Source organism: Trichosurus vulpecula, chromosome 2, assembly GCF_011100635.1.
Source record: "Trichosurus vulpecula isolate mTriVul1 chromosome 2, mTriVul1.pri, whole genome shotgun sequence".
Taxonomy (NCBI): domain Eukaryota; kingdom Metazoa; phylum Chordata; class Mammalia; order Diprotodontia; family Phalangeridae; genus Trichosurus; species Trichosurus vulpecula.
The window spans coordinates 196,935,087-196,959,813 of record NC_050574.1 but is presented as its reverse complement, the minus strand read 5'-3'; the positions used below and the strand labels follow the sequence as shown (position 1 = coordinate 196,959,813).

The 24,727-nt window shown below is 34.3% G+C and overlaps 1 protein-coding gene across 4 annotated transcripts in view; it reads right to left on the bottom strand.

The window, feature by feature from the left end:
• The window catches only part of NBEA (neurobeachin), a 768,499-nt gene that overhangs the window by 453,558 nt on the left and 290,214 nt on the right, over positions 1-24,727 (bottom strand). For all 4 annotated transcript variants that reach the window (XM_036747790.1, XM_036747792.1, XM_036747793.1 and 1 more), the window contains 2 exons: positions 3,460-3,614; positions 846-972 (listed from right to left, as the gene is read on the bottom strand). In XM_036747790.1, coding sequence (XP_036603685.1) covers positions 846-972; positions 3,460-3,614 — 282 coding nt within the window. The remainder of the gene's footprint in view (positions 1-845; positions 973-3,459; positions 3,615-24,727) is intronic.

Sequence of the window (24,727 nt, the reverse complement as noted above, 5' to 3'; positions counted from 1 at the left end):
GTTACAAAACAAAGCTTTAGATGATATATGTTTAAGGGGCAACAATGTTAGCTCCTGGCAGGAACTGGGAAGGTTTCCTAGAGGAGATGGCATTTCAGATGAGATTAAAGGATAGGTTCAGTAGGCAAAGAATGAGAGAGAAGGGTATCTGAGGCACTGGGAATAGTACGAAGAAAGGGGAAGTTAAGAGAACATAACTCTTGTCCTGAAGCAAAGAACTATCCAATCTGAGTAGCACACAGAGGTTCTAGAGAGGATTAATGGGAAATAAGGGAGAGAACGTAGAATGGTGACAAATGGTGGAGGTCTTGAATATGAGAAAAGGAGCTCATATTTTACTTGCAAAGCAACAGGGAGCCCATAAATATCTTCAAGCAAAAAAGCAACATGACTATATCTATGGGTAAACAAGAGTATTATGGCAGAGGTACTAAGATGGTCTGGAATACCTGTAAAGAGATTATTACAATAGTTCAGACTTGTAATGAATATCTGTACTTGAGTAATGGGAGTAGGAAAAGAGAAGAGGGGTGAGAGATTCCAGAAATGTTTTGGAGATGGTATCAACCCAATAATTTATTAGATAGAACACATAAGGGTAAAGAACATCATATAACTAGAAATATATGGCAAATTCAGAGGCCATCTAGTCCAATCCCCTCATTCTCTAGATGAGAAAGTTTTAGCATTGGAAAGTTATGGTACTTCCCAGGTTTATTCAGGTGATAAAGAGAAGTATCAAAAATAGCCCCATATTTGCAAACATGGGAGACCAAATGAATTAAGATTAAGTATTGAAGTAAGATTAGGTAAATGGTAAAAAATGAGGCTTGTGCCTTTCATACCTCATATTTTCAGCTGAATCCTCTGGCATTGGAGCCACAGTTTGTACAGCTGGAAGGTTTTTGCTGGTAGCACCATTCACAAAACTAGAGGAGGAGGAGGATGAAGATGACCCTGAATCCACTGCACCTGTTTCCAAAACAATACTACTTTCAGTCTTAAAAATAAAGTTAGTTGTAGATTTAACAGAACAACGCTTAGTTTTATGGCTTTCTTTTCTGGTTTTGAAAAAAATTATCTCAATTTTTAAACAAAACAGTACAATAATGTTTTAAAAAAATTAGTACACTTTATAATTGTTTATAAATCTAAACAGCATTTGCTGCACTAACAATTCAATTGTTTTACACATCTGTCTAGCAAAAACAAATGTTACAAAATGGGATATATTTTAACATAAAATGAAAGACAACAGATGAAAATAAACTTCAGCATAAAATGAGACTGATAAAAAAACTTTCAAAACAACGCAAATTCTGAAGCAGAATTTCTGAGTAGCACACTGCTTTTGTTATGTTATGAAAGATTTGTTTTTTAAATCTCTAAATTAAATTTCTAGGTCAAAATTTTCTACACTACAGCCACAAAAAATTATATTGAGAATGGACTTGCTTAAGCTATAGTGTATTTGACTAAATTTTCCTAAGATTTTAAAATATTCTTGCTATACATTTTCTTCCATGACAAAGTATTATTTCAGAACAGTTGCTAATGATATATACTATATAAGCATAGTAAATAGAAGTGGAGTTGAGGGACATCTAGTGTCCCTTCTTATTATCAAATCATATAGCATTTTACAAAACAAAAAAAAACTGCCTCATATTGTATCTTTAAAGATTATAGCTAATAGAAAATAGGCAATTTATTCCTAAAGAATATGTGTATCTAAAACTGACCTCAGCAGATATTTTATAGCAACTGTAACTGAAGAGAAAGAGAAGTATGGTGGACAAAAGGCTGGATTTAGAGTAAAATTCCTGGGTTTAAATCTAATTCTGCCACCTATAGGGCAAGTCACTTAACCTCTCTGGGCCACAGCTTTCTCATCTGTAAAATGAGGGTCTTGGATTGGATATTCTTTAAGGTACAATCTAACTCTAAATCTTTATTCCAATGCAACCCCTATAACTCTTATTCATTTCTTGAAACAGAAACAAAATTTGTGGAAAATATCAGGATTTGTCTTTCATAAGGGCCATAAAAAGAGAAAATAAATTGTTTCATGACCTCTCAATAAAGATGACAGATAAAAGTAATTCTTTACTAAATCAGCAGTATGGAATACATACATAATTTTTCTTAATATTTTGTTCTATTTTAAAGGAGCCATACTGGGTAAATGTTTTTAGTACATGACATTAAAATGTGCTCTTTTTTAAAGTGAGAAGAGTAGAAAAAAAGATAAGGAATTGAAGCTGGGGAAAGAAGGCTTTCAATCAAATCTTCAGACAAGCTAGTTGTTTAAAACAAACAAACAAAAACCTTTACAAAACAGATAAATTCTAAATGATAAGTCTTTCTTTTATGGCACGTCAAAGATAAATTGTGGATATAATTAGGCTTTATCAAATTAGGAGCACTTTCTCCTATAACTATTCCCATAAATGTGTTGTGGATGATTTGTCAGACTCAAAGGGAGGATGATAAACAAGATACAGAAAGCACAAAATTAATCAAAATGGGAAGGGTCTAAGTAATGATGATAGATGGAAAAGTTTAAGGCTATACAGTTTGGAGAAGAGAAGGCTACTATAGTCAGGGAAGGAAAGGCAGGGATCATCTTGCGTTGTATAAATACCTAAAAGGGAATCACAAAGATTTGGGTAAGGATTTATTTGAACTAAGCATCAACAGGAACATTCCTGGAAATTAAAAAAAAAAAGTTAACTTCAGTAGGGCTTTTAAAAATTCACGCTGTGGAATTTTCTGTGATAAAGAATCTTTTGGAAAAGGTAGCCAACTGACCTGAACAGCAACATAATCTCAGATTATAAATTAATTCAATGCCAAATAAGGGCTATTCTCATTAACATGCACTTTTCATCCATTTTTGATCTAGGCTGGGCTATATCCTTTGGGTATATTGCCAGAGACCTTAAGGGAATGTTGGCATTCCTTATGGGACTCAGTAGGGATCATCCATTACGACTGAATTATATATCCATATGGATATAGATATATAAATATATAATCTCAAAACCATTTTCTATCATTGAAAGGAGCTAGGGTGCTGATTAATGGTATACTATAACTTCCTGATATAATTCTCCATTTACATAATGCTCTCTTAAAGGTTCAAATTCTCAATTGCATTTGCACCATATATATCCTTCAGTATGTAGATTTCCCTTTGAAAGTAAATGGCAGTCACTGTTCTGAGAGATAAATGGGGAGTGGAGGGAAAAAATGCAAGCATGGACTTTAAAAGAGTAGGCAAAGAATTCTAAAACTGCAAGCAAATTCCCCCCAATGCTATTAACTTTGACTCCCAGAAAAGTCAAAAGAGTCTTAACTATTCAAGGTGTTTATTTTTACATATCAAAAAAGAAGGAAAGGAAGAAAGAAAACAGAAAGCAAAAGATGAGGGGTCACAAAAATATTTAAGGACAATACCTGTTGTATTAATCATACTTTTTGGTGTAGCTCCAGTAGCAGCAAATATATTAGGTGTACTGCCTGCAGGCAGCCCACTTCCAGCAGTAGCAGCTCCTACAGTGGTAACAGCCAGACTACCAGGAGGAGCCTTCTTCACAGGCACCACAACACTCCTACAAAGAAAGAAACAATGATGCAATTTATACTGGGAATCAGTTTTACATGTGGACATGACAATACATCAAAATGACCTGCTTTTAAATTTATAAACCTACCTGTATAATGAGTAGAATATTAAAGATGCTATAACTAAGAAAATGTGGTTACTATATTGTATGTTCCATGAGGAAAATATATGTGTAGTATATGGAGTTTTCAAATCTTTGGGAAAAAAAAGTCATGTAACCTTTAAAAATGAATCTACAGATACTGAAGAAATGTATGCTCAAAGCAGCAAATTTTTAGCTATTAATATAGGGTACATAAGTGTACATAAAATATCCTCCCCCATAACATGTAAGACCACATTTAAAAAAAACCCTAAACTTTTTATTTCAAGAAAAAGATTTATTTTTAATGACTCAAAAGGGATACATAAGTCTAAACAGCTCCTACTTTTCATTTATCTGCCCTCTCCAAGGTTTACTAACAACCTCTTAACTGACAAATCTAATAGCCTCTTCTCAATCCTCATCCTACTACTTGACCGCTCTGCTGCCCTCAATCACCCTCTTCTACTTGATAATTTCTTCTTTCTAGGTTTTCAGGACACTACTCTCTACTGGTTCTACTACTTATTTTTACCATTCCTTTTCAGTCTCCTTTGCTGGATTTACATCCAGTTCGTGATCACTAACCACAGGTGTCACACTTTCTTTTCTCTCTATACTACTTCATTTGGTGATTTCATCTGCCCCCATGGTTTCAATTATAATCACTGCGCTAATGATTCCCAAATCTATTTATTCAGCCCTATCCTCTCTCCTGACTTCCATTCTCCAGTCTCCAAATGCCTTTCAGATAAGTGAAACTGGATGCCTTGCAGACATCTTAAACTCAACATGTCCAAAACTGAATTCATCTTCTTCCCCAAACCTTCTCCACTTTCAAACTTTGTAATTACTACTGAAGTTATCACTTTCCTCCCAGTGGTGGATACCCTCCCTATGCTCACAACCTAAGTGTCATCCTTAACTACTCACTCACTCACTCTCCATATCCAATCTGTTACCAAGGCCTACAGATTTCACCTTTGCAACACTTCTCAAAAAAAGCCCCTTTTCTCCTCTGATATTGCCACAACCCTAGTGTAGGCCCTCAGCTCTGGACTACTGCTGTGGCCTGTTGGTTGTGTCTCCCTGCAACAAGTTCCTCTCTATTCCACTTGATCCTCCACTCAACTACCAAAGTGACTTTCCTAAAGCATACAACCAGCCATGTTGCACCTCCTTCTAAATAAACTACAGTGGCTCACCATCACTTCCAGGATCAAACAGAAAATTGTTTGGCATTCAAAACCCTTCAAAAACAAACTGCATCCCTTCACCTTTCCAGTTTGCTTTCACTTTACACTCTATACCCCAAAACATATTCTCCTAGGCAGATAAGTGGCATAATAGATAGAATGTTGACCTGGAATCGGGAAGACTTGATTACAAATCCAGCCTCAGACTTTAAGACCTCTGTGACCCTGGACTGTAAAATGGCACCTACCTTGCTGGTTTGTTGTGAAATAATATTTGTAAAGCACTTAGCAAAGGAATCTCTGGCATACAGTAGACATTTATTAAATCATTGTTTCTTGCTATCCATCCTTTCTTCCTTCAACAATGGCTTTCTTTCTGTTCCTCAAATAAGATATTCCATTTCCCAACTCCAGCCATCTTCACTGATAGGTCATCATATGCTTTCCCATATCACCTCCACAACCTTCCACAAGAGGTCCTTCCCAATCCTTCTTAACTCTAGTATCTTTCTTCTGTTATTTCTTATTATTTCCATACATATTTTGTTTGTACAGATGTTTGAATATTATCTCTCCCATTAGGTTGTGAGCCCCTTGCGGACAGTGACTATCTTTTGCATTTCTTTGTATCCCCAGTGCTTAGCACAGTGCCTGGCACATAGCAGGCGCTGATATAAATGTCTACTGATTGACTAAAACAACTACTTTATTTTCTAAACAAAGGCAGTTTTTAGGGTTTTTTCAATTTTTTTTAATTTTAATTTTTTTTTTGGCCAGGCAATTGGGGTTAAAGTGACTTGCCCAGGGTCACACAGCTAAGTAAGTATCAAGTGTCTGGTTGGAGGGCACATTTGAATTCAGGTCCTCCTGACCCCAGGGCTGGTGCTCTCTCTACTGTGCCAAGTTTTAGTTTTTTATACGATAATAGACACGCTATTATAATGAAAAAGATTTCTATATTAGCATGGAGATTATAGCAATATATCACAAGATTCATACACTATGACCAGGTGGGATTTATACCAGGAATTCGGTGCTAGTTGAATATTAGGAAAACCATCAGCATAACTGACCACATCAATAACAAAACAAACAAAAATGATATAACTATCTTAATAGGTGAACAAAAAGCCTTTGACAAAATATAACACCTATTCCTATTTAAAAAAAACACTAGAGAACACAGTAACAAAGAAAGCTTTCCTTAAAATGATAAGTAATACTTATCTAAAACAATTAGCAAGCATTATCTGTAATGGCGATAAGCTAGAAGCCTTCCCAATGAAACAAGGGTGAAACAAGGATGCACATCATCACCTCTATTATTCAATATTGTACTAGAAATATTAACTGTAGCAATACGAGAAGAAAAGAAATTAAAGGAATTAGAATAGGCAAATAAAGAAACAAAATTACCACTCTTTGTAGATGACATGATGGTATACTTACAGAATCCTAGAAAATCAACTAAAAAAACTACTTGAAATAATTAACAACTTTAGAAAGTTACGGGATACAAAATATTCCCATATAAATCATCAGCATTTCTATATACTGCCAACAAAGTCCAGCAGCAAGACATACAAAGGGAAATTCCATTTAAAATAACTGTAGACAATATAAAATACTTGGAAGTTTACCTTCCAAGACAAACCCAGAACTATATGAACACAATTATAAAACACTTCTCACACAAATAAAATCAGATCTAAACATTGGAAAACCATTACTTGCTCATGGGTAGGCCAAGCCAATACAATGAAAATGACAATTCTACCTAAATTAATCTATTAATTCAATGCCACACCAACTAGCAAAAAAAATAATTTTATAGAGCTAGAAAAAATCATAACAAAATTCAGCTGGAAAAACAAAAGATTAAGGATATCAAGGGAATCAAGGAAAAAGAGAAATATGAAAGAAGGTGATCTAGCCATACCAGACCTCAAAAAGCATCATAAAGTGGTAATTATCAAAACAATGTGGTACTGGGTAAAAAATAGGTGGTAGATCAGTGGAACAGATTAGGTACACGTTATATTATAGTAGATGACCATGGCAATCTAGTACATGATAAACACAAAGATTCAAGGCTTTGGAAAAAAACTCATTATGTGACAAAAAATGCCAGGAAAACAGGAAAACAGTATGGTAGAAACTAGGTATAGACTAACATCTCACACCACATATCAAGATAAGGTCAAAATGGTACATGATTTATATATAAAGGATGATACCATAAGCAAATTAGGAGAGCACGCAATACTTTATTTGCCAGATCAACGGATAAGGGAAGAATTTAAGACCAAAGAAAAAATAGAGAGCATTAAAAAATGTAAAATAGATAATTTTGATTATATAAAATTAAAAAGTTTTTGCACAAACAAAACCAGTGTAATCAAAATTAAAAGCAGAAAATTGGTGGGGTGGGGATTTTGCAAGAGGTATTTCTGTTAAAGGTGTAATTTCTCAACTATATAGAGAACTGAGTCTAATTAAAAAAAAATACAAGCCATTCCCCCATTGATAAATGGTCAAAGGATACTAACAGGCACTTTTCAAATGAAGAAATCAAAGCCATCTTGTAGTCTTATGAACAAAATACTCTAAATTAGCGTTTCTTAAACTGTGGGTCATGCCTCAATGTTCAATGGCCAAAAATTAATTCAAAATCAAACATTTAATGAATCCAAGGTATTTCTGGCAGCACTTGCCCATGCTGCATCATGCAACTTCACTGCAGCTTCGATTCTGAACAAAAAGCCATGTGTACTTTGCACTGCACATTCCCTCAGGCCACACAACTCCAATGAATAGGAAGAGGAGTCATGAGAGGATAAAGTTTAAGAAGCCCTGCTCTAAATTACTACTGAATAGAGAAATGTAAATTAAAACAACTCTGAGGTATCATCTCATACCTATCAGCTTGGTGAATATGACAAAAGAAGGAAGATGATAAATGTTGGAGGGGATGGGGGAAAACTGTGACACTAATGCACTCTTGGTAGAGTTGTGAATTGATACAACCATTCTGGAGAGCAATTTGGAACTATGCCAAAAGGGCTATGAAACTGTGTATACCCTTTGAACCAGCAATAATACTAATAGGTCTATATCCCAAAGACATCCAAAAAAGGGGGAAATAACCTATTTCTACAAAAATATTTATAACAACTCTTTTCCTAAAAATTTGAAATTGATCGAGGGGATGGATATCAATTGGGGAGTGGCTAAACAAGCTGTGGTATATCATTGTGATAGAATGTTATTGCGCTATAAAAATGACAAACAGGATGATTTCAGAAAAACCTGAAAAGACTTACATGAAATGATGCAAAGTGAAAGAAGCAGAACCAAGAAAATGTTATACACAATAACAGCAATACTGTTCAATGATCAACTGTAAATGACAGCTATTCTCAGCAATACAATGCTTAAAGACAATCCCAAAGGACTAATGATGAAGTATGCTATCTGCCTCCAGAGAAAGAACTGATGTTGTCTGAATAGGCAAAAGGATGCTATTTTTCACTTTCTTTTTTTAAAATTTGAGTCTTCTTATACAAAATGATGAACATGGAAATATTTTACAGGATTGTACATGTGCAAGCTATATCAGATTGCTTACCATCTCAAGGATGGGGGATGGAAGGGAAGAAGGGATAGAATTTGGAACTCAAAAAAATTTTGAAAAAATCTTTGAAAAAATTGTTTTAACATGTAATTGGGGGAAAATTTTTAAAAATTTTAAAAATGAAAAAATAAACATTAAATGCCAAAAAAGAAAGATTTCTGAAAAATGCATTAAAATTAAGATCCTTCACAACATACTTGGATTTAATTCTACATTTATTTTAAATTCCAATTCCTTGAATATGAGCTTTCAATATTTTCCAAATCTCCTTAGAAACTCTGGCATGATTCTCAGAGAAAAACATGTTCTGCATTCCATATTATATTAAGCTTAATAATAAATTATAATTAGCAAACCTAGTCCTTTGATTTTTATTCATGACTGAATTCTAAATTATGCAGGGACATAAACATCAACATAGTTAATAGTTGTAAGTAGCTATAGTCTTATGAAAATTCAATGCTACAAGCCAGATTTAATCAATATTTTTCAGAATATTTTTCAGCTTTAATTTAATATTAAGAAAATATGAACTTTCAGTTGAACTTAATAATGGATGAGAAAAGCATTTAAAAAGCTGATGCTACTTAACTTAAAAGCAATTATATGAGTAATCTAGAAAGGGTTATAAAATTATTCAGTTTTAACACATCATTTCCCCAAATAAAAGAAAACTAATCAGAGGGCTCTTTTAGAGTAACTGTAATCATGATGTTCATAATGACAGTCTAAAATCAAACTACTGCCTAAATTCATCATTCAAATGCTATGAAATAACTGAGTGTTTATTGTGAATCTCCAATGTGTTCATTTTAGTGATTATGCTGATGGTTCAAATAACCTTTTTGCTGTCAAAAGGTAATTTTCGATAGTTGCTTCATTCCTCTCATAATTAATACCATCTATAAGGAAATGATTTACTTTTTCCTCCATTAACTCTTTTTCTGACCAGTATTTTCAAGTAATTTCCCTAAATAGGTTTGGCTTATCCAAGTGCTATTTTGCAGTTCAGTTCCTTATAAAATGCTATGTAACACCCAGGGCACAGGCATGGTACAAATGTGGAAAGAGATATGTTCTCTGGACTCAAAGAAATAACTATTTTCATGGAGGTGGGAGGGTCAGGAAAATAGCATGTACACAGGTAAATATACTAAAAGTTAAAGTGTTACAGAGGGAAAGGAGAATTTAGACAAAATGGTCTAGGAACATTTAAGGAATAAGAGAAGACTCAAAGTTTGGAAGGACAAAGGAGGTTACACAAAAGAAGTGACACCTACACTGATCCCTGAAGAAAGAAATATTTTGAAAAGGAGAGGTGATAAGGCAATGCATGAGGAACAAGCAGCTTATACAAAATCCAGGAGAAGTAATAAAGAAATACAAACCATGCACACAAAGGGCTCACATTATTACAGGGGGAGACAAAGACATAGAAAATTTCAGCTACAAGTGAGATGGAAAGGCTCCACAAGGCTTTGGTTGCAGTAGCAAATCAGATGGTAGTACAGCTTCGTTAATGTCATTTCCATTGTTAAAACATCTATTTCAGACGCTGAAGAATCAGACAGTGTCAAGGACTTGGATGTTGAGAACTTTTTATTCTTGGATTTTTAGCACCTAAGGCTGCTGACAGGGTGGGGCTACAATATCTGGTTGTATATATTTAATCAAGTCCCTATAAACAGGATATTCTAAAAGTCCTAGTGCAATTTTAAGCTACTGAAGCTATTTTATTCAAGTTTAAACCTGCACTAAGACCTCTGAAATATCGCGCTTCTCTAGAAGTATCTTCCAGACTACCTATGATCCTATGACATCAGACTCTCATCAGAAAATTGATACAAAAAAGTCTTTTCCAATTAACAGCTTTTCTTATCCTAGTTGCAATGATTTCACCTACCTTGATAGTGTACTTTCCAGGGATGTACACATTGATAATGAGGTTGGTGCATGCATTGCCAGTGCTAGCTCTGTGTTTGGGAGGCTTTGAAGGAAAGTATTTGAGAGAAGGGTATCAGACTGACTACCAAACTGAAGGTCTACAGAGCCCTTGTGCTGACCTCATTGTTCCATGCCTGTGAAACCTGGACAGTCTACCAGCAACATGCCAGGAAACTGAATCACTTCCATTTCAATTGTCTTAGGAAGATTCTGAAGATCACCTAGCAGGATACAATACCAGACACTGAGGTCCTTACTTGAACTAAACTGCCAAGCATTCAAACTGCTTCAGAGGGCACAACTCCAATGGGCTGGTCACGTTGTTGGAATGCAAACCTACGCGTGCCAAAAAGACTGTTTTATGGAGAACTTACACAGGGCAAGCATTTACGTGGTGGTCAGAAGAAGCGATACAAGGACACTCTCAAGGTCTTTCTTAAGTACTCTGGAACTGATTGTGTGACATGGGGGACACTGGCACAGGACTCCTCAGGATGGCATGCCCTCATCAGAGAAAGTGTTGTGCTTTATGAGCAAAGCAGAATTGAGACAGCTAAAAGGAAATGCAGGATGCACAAATTTGGATTATCCACCCCAAATGTTCACATGGATTATTTGTAGCTGACCTGTGGTAGAGCATTCCAAGCTTGTATTGGTCTGATCAGCCACAGTTGGACACATTAACAACTGACTCTAGCATAGTGATGTCATTTTGGTCCTCTTAGAGAACAAAGGACAACAATCAATCCACCAACCAGTTACAGTGATTTTGTTTGGTGCCAAAGCCTTTCAATTTAATGTAATAGAAATAATCTATTTTATCTTTTGTAATCAGCTTTATCTCTTGTTCAATAAAGAATTCTCCCTTGGGTGGAAATGTAAAGGGCTCTCATCTATTTCTATCTTGTGAACTTCAATGTTCAGGATATGGATTTATTTTGAACTTATTGTGGTATAGAGTGTAACACATGGGTCTAAAATTTAATTTGCGCTGAACTCTTTTCCAGTAGTTTTTGTGTGATAGATCTTTCTTCAACAAGTAATTTATGCTCTCAGGTTAACGAACACTAGGTTACTGAATTCAATTGCTTCTCATGCATCTTTACGTAGTCAGTGTAGTGATCCTTACTTTTTGGCCCATTTAAAATAGTTTTGATGATTATTTCTTCATAAATAAAATGAGGCCTAGCAATGACAGTCTTTGTTCACTCCCATTTTTTTCCATATTTCCATTGAAATTTTGGACCTTTTGTTCATTTAAAGGAATTGTATTATATTCTCCTTCTCGATATGGTATCCTTTTGTCAGTTTAGCGGTATTAATCTGTAAATTAATTTAGGAAGTTTCATAATTTTTATTATATTGATGAAATCCAACCAGGAGCAATGAATATTCCTCCAATTATTTGTCTATGTTTTTTAAAGTTTTTTTTTAACAACTGCATTTACATATGCTTTTGTGTCTCAATAGTCAACTCTTAGATATCGTTTGCATTTTTTACTTATTTTGTATGAGAATATTTTATGATTTTCTCCTAAATTTTTTATCACAATATAAAAAAGCTGTCTATTTTTGTAGATTTACTTTATATCTTTACTAAAGGTATCAATTATCTCAGTAAGACTATCTTCTGAGTTGATAGGATTTTCTAAGTAAACTAGGTTGTGAGCAAATAGGAATGACATTTTATACTTTTTTGGCTATGGTTATACCTTTAACTTATTTCTTGACTTACTGTTATTGCTAGAATTTCTAAGACTATGAGAAACAACAGTGGGAATGGGAGCAATTTTACTTTAGGCCTATACTTACTGGAAAGCTTCTAATGTTTCCCCTATTGCAAATACTTTCAGTTTTTTATTTCTGATATATCATTTTTATCATATTAAAATAGTCCTTCTATGCTTGTGTGTATGTTTCTTTTACTCAGAGTGAAAGAGCGCCATACTGTCAATGGCTTTTTCTGCATCTATTGATATAATCAAATGTCTTAGGAAGTTTTGTTTTTAATATGATTAAGTTGATTATTTTTATGATGTTGAACCATTCCTGACTGTCAGCCAGGTAGCAAAGTAGACATAAGTGCCAGGCTTGGATTCAGGAAGACTTGGGTTCAAATCTAGCCTCAGACACTTACTAACTGTGAAACCCTGGGTAAATCACTTAACTTCTATTTGCTTCAGTTTGATTATCTTCAAAATGGGGATAAAAATAGCACCTACCTCCTATGGTTGCTATGGAGAACCAATGAAATAATAATTACAAAGTGCTTACTGCAGTGCCTGGAACATGGTAAGCATTCTATAAAATTTATTACCATTATTATTATCATAACAGCCAGAATGAATTTTTATACATAGTGCTACTAAATTTTTGCTAGGATCTTATTTCAAAGGTTTGCACTGATGTCATTCCTCACCAAATAAGCTCACATTTGTCAGGGTGTTCTCCTGACTTTCCCCCATGCTCATCTAACTTTCATGTTTTTGACTTCTGTTCTTCCTCTTGGTCTATTCAAATGCTACCAATCCCTTCAAAGCTCATATCAACCAATCACGAAAAATTTTTATGATAAATTTAATCAATACTGATTCTTTTCTTTTTATTGCCTATAGAGTTTATTTTCTATATCAAACATTTGGACATTTTAGCAGCATTGTTCTATAACTTTCATTAGAATATCTTTTACTTAAGAGTATTATTTAATAGGTCTCTTGGAAAACCTTTTTTTTTTTTTCAAATCTTGATTCAACAAATCACTTAATTGTCTGAATCTTGATTTCCTCATTTGTAAAATGAGAAGATAATGTAGTATAGTGTATAGAAAATTGGCCTCAAGTGAGGAAGACTTTGTTAAGTCACTGAACTCAGTGTCCTTCAGATAATACTGGATATGTTGCAGTACAGTTGCTGATCTTCTTTGGTAGAAGGTGGTTGTTCACAAAGACTTCCCTATACCAATGAAATCACAGGTCTAAAGGAAAAAAATAGGAATAATGATACTATACTGTCTATGCCACAGGGCTGTCATGAGGAAAGTACTGATACTATCAAATGTATGTCAATTTTAAAAAGTCTCTTGGATGTAGCATCAACATTATTTGGCAAATATCTGTTGAATGAGCTAGAAAATGGAAAAATATCTGATGATATCATACAGCCTGAACAAGGACATAAAAGTAATCAATAATAAATGACCACTGTATAATTCTATGGTTTTAAAAAAAGATGTAATTGGTTTTTAAGGAGAGACAGTATTATTTTATGATTTTGTTTAACAGCAAGTAATAGCAAGCAAAGCATAAAACAAAGAGATATATTTTGCCAAAGCTAAGTTTGTCATCATGGAAGATATTCGGGGGAGAGATAAAAATTTTAAAAAAGAATTCCCTATAGCTATAAAGTCCTCCAACTACTTAGACTGAATTATGGTAATTGCATCGCAGAGCTCCTCAATGAGATCAATAATCACACACAAAAAATTTGATCCAACGATATAGAAGAAAAACCAAGTAGCTGAAAACTACCTGTTGTCCAGGCTATAATATGAAGTTGCATAACTACAGAGCTTTTGGGAGGTGAAGTGAACAGATTTCATTTGGAAAAACATGTAGCTGAGCAAGTTGTGGTATATATATCATTGTGATGAAATCCTATTGTTCTGTAAGAAATGGTGAGCTCATTGATCTTAGAAAAACATGCAAAGACTTACCTCAAATAATGAAGTGCAGAATGAGCAGAATAAAGAGACCACTGTATGCAGTAAGAGCAATACAAGTATATATAAAATAATTTTACACCCACAAACACACACACCCCCACACACCCCTATTTGTGTTTAACGGTAGCCCTCTCTAGGGTCAGGTAGGGGAAGGATATTTAAAAATGAGGGGAAAAAAAGAAATGCATGTGATAATTTTGCTGTATATTTGAAAGGAATAGCAAGTTGTGCTTAGCAGATTTGTAGTTTCAGGTACAATTTTTTTATTGTACTATGCTATAGAAATGCTTGTTTTATTCCATAAATATGCATTAATGAAATAAAAAAGAAAAAATAAAAATTTTTGAATTTTTTTAAAAAAGGAAACCCACGTAGCAGTTTTTTTTTTCATGTAGCAATTTTAATGGTCCTAAACTTCTCCTTGAAATGAGGTCTATTTTTAAACAATCTTCCTCTGGTGACACTATAGCTAGCTATAAGTCATAAATTATCACAGACTTCAAGAATAAAAATTGACAGTACTCAAAGGGGAAATGAAATAAATGACTGTTAAAGAAAAATGATATGACTACAGGCATAAAGAATGTCTTCAGAGAGATGGATGACTTGAAAAAAAGTTAGGCCACTTACATAACAAGAATTAGATATAGCTGAAAGATATACCAAGCCCATTACCAAGAGAGCTAAAGGAAGGCCCTAGCACCTTAAACAGACAGCCCACGAAACTTTTATAGGAGGAAACATAAAAGTGAGGTGTGCAGAAAGAGAAAGCTTGGATGGGTTACAATCTGGATTGTCAGATGTCTCCACAATGATGAGATCAAAGATCCATCAAAATATTAAAATATGACACACAAACTATAAAAATGAGCAAGAACTTATTATTTGTGCCAGGTACTATAGGTTCTGAGGATACAAAAATGTCAGATAGTCCTTGCCTTCAAGGTCTCATACTCAATTTAGATGGGTTTCTATTTGTTGACTTTGAAATTAGAATTGGAAGGGACTTTAGATATTGCTTAGATGATATGTGTGAAAGCTTTTGTAAGCAATGGATAAATGTGCATAACTATCATAAATTTAGTATGTTTCATTGGTATTCTATTTTAGAAGACCTGAATCACTTCGCTACTACTACCACAACCACTACCACTATTAGTACTATCATTACCAATGATGATGACAATAATAATATCAATAGCATTTATAAAATTATTTGTTTTGTAAAGTGCTTTTCCACATATAATCTCACTTAATCCTCATTAAAAACCCTAAGAGGTATTTGTTATTATTATTCCCATTTTATATAGGAGGAAAATGAGGCAGACAGAAGTTAAGTGATTTGCCCAGAGTCACACAGCTAGTAACTGTCTAAGGCCAAATATGAACAAGATATGTCCTTATTCTGAATCTAGCAATCTATCTATACCCTGAGCCACCCAGCTGCCTGATCACAACTTCAATTAAAACCTTTTGATAGGCTAGATACAGCACAGATTTTTCCAAGCTGACTAAGTTAATTAAAAATGATCACTGTATATTATTATAAATTATCCATCTAATTTTTTTCTAAGTTCAAATAATGCTTCATGGTAATTTATTTCCATGCTACACAATCTACCATTCCCAAAGATCTACTCAATTTATTTTTTAATACCAATAATCTAGCTGGCATGCATGCATTATTATAATTATTTATATTATTAATTAATAATTAAAATATATTATTATAATATGAAGTATTATAATTAACAATTAAAATAACTTAGAAACAACTAAGTTACTATTTCAAAAAGATTAAAGTCCATTTGGTGCTGATGTTATTTAGTTGCTTTTAATCATGTCTGACTCTTCATTTTCCCATTAGGGGTTTTCTTGGCAAAGACACTGGTGTGGTTTGCTATTTCCTTCTCCAATTCATTTTACAGATGAGAAAACTGAGGTAGACAAGAGTTAAGTGACTTGCCCAGGGTCACACAGCTGATAAGTGTCTGAGGCCTCATTTGAATACAGGTCTTCCTGACTCAAGTCCCAGCATTCTATCCACTGCACCACCTGGCTGTTCTCTTTTGGTAAAAGTTACTTCAAAACTCCAAGTAAAAGGCACTTTGAAAACTAGTGTTAAATTAACTAGGTAACATTGATCAGATAAGATTCATTTGATTAAAAACTAAATGCTTTTATGCTCAAGAACTCCTAATATCTTTGTAACATGCCCTAAGTAACCCATCATACCTGTTACATGCGGGGGTTTTTCTCTGTAAAATTTATCTTTGGTTAAAAGCAATAAAATCTAAATTAATGCCTAACTGTTACTCTTTCATAATGCCTAATTGTTCTCTGTAAAGTTTATTTTTGGTCAAAAGCAACAAAATCTAAATTAATGTCTGTTACCTTAATAAGTCTATTTGCTACTTAAGGAGAACTAGACCATATGCTTTTCCATGTGCTCTGCCCCATCCTTCTCTCCCTAACCAAATTCTATCCACCTTTGAAGGCTCTGCTCAAGTTACAACTCTGTGAAGTCTTTTTTGTTCATTTGTTTTTCAAAATTTTATTTATTTTTAATTTACAAATTGAAACAAGAATTTCCATAACACACAATAATAAAAAGATGATTTGCATGTGAAACTGCAAATCTATTGTGTACAACTTGCTATTCCTTGTGAAGTCTTTCTTATCTCAGGCAGAAGTGATCCTCTCATTTAAACTTTATAGATTAAAATTTTTTTCTGCACTCATTCTTTGGAATTTTGCTATAAAACAATAGCAATACAAAACAGTATTGTTAGTTTTCAATTATCCTTGTTTAGCCACTCAAGTTTTTTCCAACTCTTTGTGCGCCCATGGACCATACTGTCTGTGGGGTTTTCTCAGCAAAGATACCGGAGTAGTGTGACATTTCCTTCTATAGATAAAGAAATAAGACAAAGAGGAGTAAGTGACTTGCCCAAGGTCACACAGTTAGTGTCTGAGGCCACATTTGAACTCAGGTCCTCTTGAATCCAGGCCTAGTACCCAATTTTCAATTATAGAGTTGCTAATTATTTCTGTAACACTTTCTACTACTCCAATGCTTTGTTTTGTTTTAAAGACTGGGATGAATTTTAGTATGCCTATTAAGTTACATTAACATTTGTCTAAGCTCTAACTAACTCTAAACATAATACTTTTCATTCCAAATCAGATACCTCCACCACTATCAGTTACCTTCTGGGCAGGGCTAACTCTAAGCAAAAGAACTGAGTTGATGCCCTTAGTTGTCCAAGCCTTCACTGGTCCACCTTCCCTTGTTCCTCAACTTTTTTGCTCTCTAGTACCTAACCACAGAATTTTCTTCCCCTATTTTGATCTTTTCTTTTAACCATTTAAAAAAAGTTTTGTCCTAAACTCAACACATAACACTAAATACAACAGGCATTCATGTAGACATATATGTGTATATACTACAATTATTAAAAATATGGAATAAGAGGACAGAAGGAGGTAATAACTACTTACATAGTGCTTTACTAGGTGACAGGCACTGTGCTAAGCTCTGCACAATTATTATCATGTTGCAGCCGCACAATGATCCTATGAGGTTGGTGCTGTTGTTATCTTCATTTTATAGTTGCGGAAACTGAGGCAAACAAAAATTAAGTGACTTGCCGAGAGTTATATGGCAAGTAAGTGTCTGAGGTCAAATTTGAACTCAGGTCCCCCTGACTCTAGACTGAATGCTCTATCCACTGTGTCTCACTAACTGCCCAACAGAAATTCAATTGTTCTTTGAAAGATACAAATCAACTATAAATCAATCTAGTCGTGTTGTTATAGATTCCAGGGGAAATCCCCATTCCTTATGTTTGCCAGGAAGTTCATTAATGGTAAATTTCTGTTTTTGCTACTAATTTTGCTTCTCTTCTGCTACTAATCTGGGCAGTTTATATTTTTTGACAAGGTTTGATTCATTCCATCTAAGTTATCAGTTTTGTTGGCCTACAACCGGGGAAAATAATTTCTAAAAGTTTTATTTACTCTTACTTTGTTAAGAATGATCATTTTTATTTAAAAAAAAAGGTTTCCTCAAATAAGTAAAACAAGATATCTGTAAAAGCATAGTGTCTCACACTGCATCGGCACTATTTAAATGCTTATTCCTTTAGTTTTTTTCTTACCTTCCCCTTCCCTCTCTTTTTAAATAAAATTGTGATGGTTTTTATTAGTTTGGGCCAAAACATACCAGACAATTGTTTTATTTATTCATTCAATGACTTTTTACTTTCAATTTTATTAATCTCTTCTTTGAATTCAATATTTCTAAATTCATTTCAAGTTGGAGTTTTGATTTGTTGCCTTTCTAGGTGGTTGTTTTTTAACTGCATGCCAAATTCATTCATTTTTTCTTTCAGTTTTGATGAAAGCATGTGGATACAAATTTTCCCCTAAGTACAACTTTAACTGTATTCCAAAACTTTTAGTATATTGTCTCATTGTTATCATTTTCTTTGAAAAAATTTTATATTGTTTCTATGATTTGTTCTTTGATCCATAAATTCTTTAGGATTAAGTTATTTTGTCTCTAATTTTTTTTCTTCAAAGGCTCTTTATTAAATAGAACTTTTATTGTAGTATGATCAATAAATGATATGTTTAGTATGCCAATGTTTTTACATTTTTGTGAGGTTTTCATAAGCCAATACATGGTTGGGTATTTTTATAAAGGAGAAGAGGGAGAAGGGAATAAGCATTTATATAGAACCTAATATGTGCCAGAAACTGTACACTAAGTGCTTTTTACAAGCATTACCTCATTTGAGACTTACAACACCCCTTTTAAGGCAGTTATTCCCATCTTACAGTTGACAAAACTGAGGAAAAGACGTTACGTTTCTTGCCCAGGGTCACAGAGCTGGTGTCTGGAGGCTGGATTTGAACTTAGGTCTTCCTGATACCAGGCCCAGTCTTCTATGTACTATACCCTGTGCCGTGTTCAAATGAAATAATATTTAGACTACTTTGTGTTTCCATTTAGTAATTTTCCAGAGATCCAAAAACTCCAATTTTTCTACAGTCCTTAATTTTCTGCTTTCCTTCTCATAAGACTAGCAAAATAGAACAAACCATTCCCAGTCCCTCTTCTTAACTTCTTAACTTTTTCAATGACCTTTGGTTTTAAAACCTTAGGGCTCTGAAAGACCACTTTTGACTTTTCCCCCTTCAGCATATAAATAAACAACTCATCTTCACATGGTCCATTTCAATTGATCAAATGTGTGTACCTTTCTATATTTGTCCTCTCACCTGCATTTATACTCAGTTTTGGCCTTTTCACCAGGAATGTTTGGAAATCCTGTGTTTCATCTAAGATACAGTTCTCTTTCCCTCTCCCCCAACTCCAATAGAAACATTCAGTTTTTTTGAAAGGAGTACTTTTGGTTTTAAGCTTCTATCTTTTGTCGTTTTTAAGGGCAGGTATGTGGCTCAGTAGATAGAATCCTGGACCCGGAGTCAGGAAGATTCATCTCGAATTTAAATCTGGCCTCAGATACTTATTAACTATGTGACCCAGAGCAAGTCACTTAACCCTGTTTGCCTAAGTTGCTCATTTGTAAAATGAGCAGGAGAAAGAAAGAGCAAACCATTCCTGTATCTTTACCAAGAAAGCTCCAAATGGGGTCATGAAGTGTCAGATGTGACTGAAAAAAGACTGAACAAAAACTTTTTTGTCTTTTGGACCTTATATACCAACCTCTCCTCTCTTTGATTGTATCAGCAATCAAGTTTGTGTCATCCACACTGTAGCTCCTTGGTATCTGAACCTTTTCTTTCTGGTGATATCTTGTGCCCTTTTTCTCTTTGACTTAGAACATTTTAATTTTGGCTCTGACGTTCCTAGGACTTTTCACATGAGGACTTCTTTCAGGATGTGAGTGGTAGATTCTATTTTCATTCTGACCTGAGATTCTAAAATATCTAGGCAATTTTCATTTATAATTTCATATATACGCATATATATAAATTTCATTTATAATTATAATTTATAATAATATGGTATCCAATGCAGGAGCAGGGAGAGGATTCTCAAGCAGTTCAATGATGTTTAAATTACTTATCCTTGCCCTATATTTCATGACATTTATTAAAACTTTATACTATGTATTTTCTTCTCTTTTTTCAGCCTTTTGATTTTGTTTTAGTATCTTCTCGTGGAATCATTTTCTGTTTGCACTATCCTAATTTTCAGGCAATTCAATTCTTTTGGAAAGCTTACTACTCTCTGATCTAAGGCACTAATTCTCCTTGCGCTATTTTTTAAAAAATTCCCTAGCTAGTCCATGTTGTATGTCTTGTTTCATTCTTCTAGGTTCTCTTCTAGTCTTCATAATCAGGACAGTGATTTCTCTGAGGCTACACTTTGACTTGTGTGGGATTTACTCGTCTTCTATGTTTATTCCTTGGGCTTCTCTCAGTCCAAAATATTTCTTCATTGTATCACGTTTTTGTCTTTCTCTTTATTCATATCTCCAGCCTCAGTTTCTGGATTAGGGGCTGGTATTTCAGTCACATTAAGATCAGGCTCTTGCTATCTTCATTCAGAGAAAGAACTGCGAAGTTTGAATACAGACTGAGGCACACTACATGCTCGCCTTTTCTGCTTCTCTTTTGTTTTTGTTTTTGGGGTTTTTTTTGGTTTGTTTTGTTTTTTTTTTTTTGGTTCTGTTTCTTCTTTCTCATGATTCATTCCATTGGTCAAAATTCTTCTCCACGACTTGACTAGAGCATAAATTAATTTAATGCGAAGTTATACATGACAGTTATATGAGACTTCATGCCGTCTTGGGGAGGGAGGGGGGAGGGAGGGGAGAAAAACTGGAACTCAAAACTATGTAGAACTGTGTGTGGTAAACTAAAAATAAATAAAACACCTTTAAAAAAAAAAAGCTAAAAAAAAAAAAAAAGATCAGGCTCTGCCTTCTTCAAGAGTTGTCTAGTATCGCCTCTCACTGTCCTCTAGGCCGGGACTGCCTACGTAATGAACTAAGTGAACGCTATCTATCTGCCAGGTCAAGCTGGGAATCATTTATAGAGATTAGCAGACACTTTTGAAAGTATCAAGAGGAAAATGTGGTTCAAGCAGCAAAGGAGAGTGACAGAATCTCATTTGTGATTACAGCAAAGCAATGTAAAGCAAGAGACCTCTTTAAGAACTTCATCTGCAGCTGAGGAAGATGAGGATGACATTGAAGCCATGCAATCCCAATCAGCCACTCCCCACAACTAGGCAACTAGGCCTGTAGTCTCTGTGTGTTTATTTTTCTTTGGCCACTGCCTGGCAATCCTTACTCTGAAATGAACAACTTTTTACATATCTCTCATAAAACACTATTTGCATTTGTTGTTGCATCAAAGAGGCTATTTCTACTGATTTTTGTTTAACTCTCTGAAGATGCGATGGCGCTGTCACAGGTGGTAAACAAGCTACAATTAACCGAAGATGACTTATGACAGGTTAATGTATAATTTTCAGATATAAAAATAAAAATGCTTTGTTTAGGAGAAGAAAATTCTCTTAAGCAAGTAATGTGTTCCCTAAAAGTACTTTTAAGTATTCCACTACCTGAATGTCAATATTCTGTACATTTTAACAGTATAAATGCATTTTGATAAAGTTCTAGTTACCTGTCCCTTATAGATATGGATAAGTACCCTGAGTCATCCCTCTAGGTGCTATTGTGCTTGGTGCTGTTTTGGCTGTATTTCTGGCTGTGAGACTGGGCTGATTTGTATTTGGTCTTCTACCCGCCCAACTTGTACAGGCTTCCGCAAGAGTCTGGCTATCTTTTTGTGCAGTCCTACACTGGAAGGAGGTATTTATAGCTGATTTTCTTTTTGGTCTTTTTTATCAATGTTCTTTCTGCTGCATGGTTAGAGCCTCACTTCAGTGTGTGTCAGGGACCTGGGTTCTTCTAGGTCTTAATGCTCTGCCATATTAACACACCTTCTACTACTTTGGCACCAGTGGTGGTGCTTCCTTATGTCTTATAATAAAAGGCCCTAAAGTGACAGTAGCACTGACTTCAGAAGGAAGCAAAGATACATAACATACAGGTAGAGAAAGTAAAAAGTGAAACTAACTACTGAGGAACCTAAAGTATACACAACTCTGGTGGTGGTGAGACTGGTGGTCAGCTATCTGCAGCTGCCTGATAAATTCAAGTCTTCAGGCCCAGATAAACTATATTGTCAGATACTAAAAGAACAGTTAGAGACAATGGCTGATGTAATGTTAGTAAAATTCAAAAGACTATGGAAAATGGAAACAGTATAACAATACTGTATAAGGGAAAATGCCAAAAGAGAAGAGAAGAGCATGAACAGTGAGCTTGACTTAAGTCCCAGGAAAATGTTAGCAAATCATTAAAGAAATGATTGATAAACATCTAAAAAGGAGAAGAGTGATTACAAAGAACAACCATGGCTTCATCAAGAACAGATCATATCAGATTAATGTTATTTTATTTTTTGAGACGTTACTAAACTAAGCTGAGGGGAGTGCTGTGAACATAATTTATCTAGATTTTGGCAAAGTTTTTGATAAAAAAAATTCATACAATATGGATTAGATAATGACTTGGGATGGATTCAGAATTCACTGCGTAGCTATACTCAAAAGTTCTAGAGAAGGTAGCGTCAACAAGGATAAATGTAAAGTTTGGATACTCTTGGGTACGAAAAAATCAACTTCACAAGAACAAGATGGGGGAGGAATAGTAATATAGCAATTATTCTTAAAATGGTTTGGGAATTTTAGTGGATATCAAGCTCAATGAGTATAATGGAGCAGACGAAAATGCTAATGTGGCTTTGTGCTGCATTAAGAGATATAAAGGAAGTGATAATTCCATTGTATTCTGTCTGCCCCTTCAGACTTGGTTTGGAGTATTGTGTTCAATGGAGTATGGTGTTGAGGATGCCCAGATAAAAGGAACAAAGATGGTGAAGGGTCCTGAAAATCCATGTCACGTGATTACTTGAAGGAACTGAGGATCTTTATCCTAGTGAAGAGAAGACTCATAGCTATTTTCCAACAGTTGAAGCGGTATCATGCAGAGGAGAAATTACACTTGCTTTGTTCTGCCTCAAAAGGCATGAGCACTAACAATGTGTGGAAGGTAAAAATAACTGGATTTAGGCTTTACATTAAGTAAACTTCTATTAGGAACGTCCAAAAGTAGAATGGGCTGCTTTGAAAAGTGTCTTGTGAAATGTCCTCTGAGGATCTCTTCAAACAGACGCCAAATAACCACTTGTATACATCATCGTATGAGTTAGAACAGTAGACCACCAAGTAGACCCTCAAACTCTGCGATTCTGCTTCTGCTGACATAGATACAGTAAGAGAGCTACACACCACAGAATCATGTAACTTCTTAGTTTCAGGTGGACTAACTGAAAACATATTAATTCTATAAAATTCCACACAGTAAGCTGCCACAAAACTAAAGATATCTGTAATGACATTTAATAAAACCTGGCTTCTTGAAGCAAATGAGAATGGTAGAAAGAGCATTATATGGAGAGTTAAAGAGACCTGGGTTCTAGTTCAGGTTAAGCCACTGTATTACCTCAGACAAATCACTTGAACTCTCGGTCTAAGTTTTCTCATCAATAAAATGAAAATGTGCTGAAATAGATACATATTACATTCAATTTCCAGTAAATTGTTATAGAAAGGGGATAGAATTATATTGTTCAATATTCAATTCATTCAATATTGTTTTATTCCAGTTTTAGCTACTCAGCCAATGTCCCAACATAAAAAGGCAATGGTTCAAGTGAAATCATTATCTATCAAATATGCAGTTAGTATTTTGTCTTATAGCAACTGACTTTAAAAGATAATATCCAGCAATATATTGTGTCTAAAGACAGTGGCTTCTTTAGTGATAGATAGCACGGAACAGAATAGAAGTAATAATGATTTAATCCACTTATACTCTAACCTAAAATTAATGTAAAATATTTTCAAATAGGAAATATTAGTTTTAGAACCTAATGTCTTTTTTGGAATTTTTTAGTCTTCAAATAAGAGTAATAGATTCTAGCCAATCATACAGTTAAAGATCTCAAAGTGAAAGGATTACAACATATCTCTAACATACTCCAGTATCAGCAGCATTAATTTTTTACTTGAGGCACCAAATTAAAGCAAATTGACAATATAGGTCACAAGAATGAAAAAATGCCATATCATCTTAAGTATTAGCCTAAAAATAAGACTATACATATTTTTTACTTCTAGTTTACTTATAGAAGAGACTAGGTGGAGAGTTGATTAGAATTAAAATAGAAAGCAGTGGACATAATAAACTAGTTTATCTGTGAATAAGCAGAAACCTCAGGATTTATTAACAAAAAAAAATGCATTTATTAATCCTTCACTTGTTACTAACAATAATAATGATGACATGATGTTTTTAACCCAAATGATATTTTAAAAACAAAAGAAGCATAAAATAATTTATTAATCAAAGGA